Raw genomic sequence first — 2,500 nt, 5'->3', positions numbered from 1 at the left:
TAAGGACACAAGTTCAAATCCCACGCTCGCCATAATTTTCTTTTCCACTAGACCTTGAGTGGTGGTCTGGACGCTGATCATTCGGATGGGACAAAAAAACGAAGTCCCATTTGCAGCATGCACTTGCACGTAAAAGAACCCACGGCAACAAAGCGTCGTCCCTGGCAAAATCCTGTAGAAAAATCCACTTTGATAGGAAAACATATACACTTGCAGATGGAGAAAAAAAAAGAAAAGAAAAAAGGGTGGCGCTGCGACTGTGGCGACGCGTTCTTCTCTGAGAGGGCGGTGCGAAATTCACACCGAGAAAAATATGTTGTGACAAAAAATAGTAAAACAAAATTCGTTATAAATCATAGATAAGTTGTATAGACATATGTAAATATACAAATAGAAATATCGAAATAGAACTCGTACGCGCGCGCGCATACACACACACGCACGCACGCACGCACACACAGAACGAATAAAAGAGTGTCAGTGGGGTTAGTGGAGAGATGGCAGAGAGAGCCAGAAAGAGAAAGAGAGAGAGAGAGAGAGAGAGAGAGAGAGAGAGAGAGAGAGAGATGCACTGAATGTTGTTATCAGGGAGAAATCGAGTACATTCCATTGATTAAAGATAAAATGTGTGTTGATGACAGTACATCTTTAGAAAAAACCAAAACAAAAAAACAAACAAAAAAAACAAAACAAAACAAAAAAAACAAACCCAACAACAACACAACAAAAAACGCAAAAACTCTCTCTCTCTCATTCTGTTTCCTTCCATCCTTCTTTCTTTGCTGCGCATGCTCTTTAACATGCTCTTTATTTTTCGCGCATTTCGTTGGTTTTTATTTGCAATCCGTTTTGCTTTCGTAATGCAAATTTATATGTGTGACATACTCAAGTATTCTTGCATGCATGAAATGATATGAAAAATAAAACATTTCGAGTGTCCCAAATATGCTTATTCCTGTTTGGATAGCTCTTGATTGCTAAAGAATTAAGTCCAAAGTGTGAGCCCTCGACGTGTGCTTTCAGTTCTTGCATTTTAAAAAGCACACATCACTTTTGGTTTATGCAAATGATTGTTGTGTGTGGGAGCTGATTGTGTCGCATTTTCATGCGTCTTTAAAAAAAAAAAAAAAGGCCTTTCAGTTTCACTGGGCAAAGCCCACACTAAAACAACAAGTTACACAAAACACAAAACTGACTACAACAACCACCTTGTTATGTCCCTTGTAAATTTCCAGCACAAGTGCTTTTTTTTTTCTTTTTCTTTTTTCCCCGAATGGAAAGGGAAGTAAGTGCAACAAAAGTCTGCTTTTCCGTCTCAGACGCATTGCATTGCAAGTAAAATTAATGAAACGAAAACCCATTTTTCTCACCGCAAGGTCGGGGCTGCTGGGCAGCCGCCAACGCCACACAAAGAAGCAAGATGGCGCCGAACATGGTAACGTGTCGTCTGCTCGCTGGAAAACGTTCAATTTTGGTAAGCCGCGAAGTTCTTGCGACTTTTTATAGTCCGTTGTATTTGCAGGTACAACCCCATAAGATAGGACAATGTAAAATGTGGGACATGGTACTCTGTTGTAAGTAGAGTTTGTATGGGAAGGGGCGTGGTTTGAAGACAATGATAACGACACAGCTAAAACACACTGCAGCACACATTTTGAAGTTCGCCGGTTCTGAATTAGATTGTTTCTTTAGGTTTTATTTATGAGATCAGAGATGATTAAAACTTTACAATATGCATTTAGTCATCCACATTTATAAGATTGTCTGTGTAACCAGATTTCAGCCTCAAAATAAGGTATGTGTATGAGATTATTAAAAATTTACAACACGCATTTTTAACCGTAAGATTGTCAGTGTAACCAATTCCAGCCTAAAAATAAAACAAGAGGCAAAGCCTTCAAGACTCACTTGTGCTTCATGCTTTATCCTGTAAAGGAATCATTTGGAGGAAAAAAAAAAGAGATTTTAAAAATGGTTGAAAAGTGCTCTGTATTAAATATGATGGATAAGCTTGGGAGAAGAGAAAAGAAAAGAAAAGAAAAAAATGTAATGTTTAAGATGAGAAAGATCAGTTTAAAGCAAATTAAGTCCCCTAGCATTAATTACAGAGTGATTTCCCTTTTTTACTATCTGCACCAAAACGTTTGCAAAATAAATAAAAATTCCATGCTTAGCAAAAGAAGTTCCTGTTTGAACAAAAAATGATAATAATGACTGCTCTTGTTGTTGTGTCGAATATCAGATCAAAGTGCCAAGTTTAGAGAATACAAAAAATATAAATATAACAGTAAATGCAGTTTGCATATAATTAGGCTTCATTTTTTATTTTTTTGTGCCCATCCCAGAGGTGCAATATTGTTTTAAAGATAAAATATGCACAGTTATGTCTGCTGACGTGATATACTCAGCGTATTCGCATGGCGTGCGCTTGTGTGTGTGGCAAACTTTAAGAAGGCCATTTTCTCTGGAAAAACTTTTGCCGACATTAACCATGGAATAA

At 37.5% G+C, this 2,500-nt stretch overlaps 1 protein-coding gene across 1 annotated transcript in view; it reads right to left on the bottom strand.

The window, feature by feature from the left end:
- The window catches only part of LOC143281669 (mammalian ependymin-related protein 1-like), a 13,327-nt gene extending 11,830 nt beyond the window's left edge, over positions 1–1,497 (bottom strand). Inside the window, exon 1 of the mRNA XM_076586916.1 lies at positions 1,371–1,497. Within this exon, the coding sequence (XP_076443031.1) occupies positions 1,371–1,434 (64 nt within the window). The 5' untranslated portion in view covers positions 1,435–1,497. The remainder of the gene's footprint in view (positions 1–1,370) is intronic.
- Positions 1,498–2,500: the final 1,003 nt, after the last annotated feature.

Source organism: Babylonia areolata, chromosome 4 (genome assembly GCF_041734735.1).
Source record: "Babylonia areolata isolate BAREFJ2019XMU chromosome 4, ASM4173473v1, whole genome shotgun sequence".
In the NCBI taxonomy this organism is placed as follows: Eukaryota; Metazoa; Mollusca; class Gastropoda; order Neogastropoda; family Buccinidae; genus Babylonia; species Babylonia areolata.
This window is presented reverse-complemented; position numbering and strand designations above follow the sequence as displayed.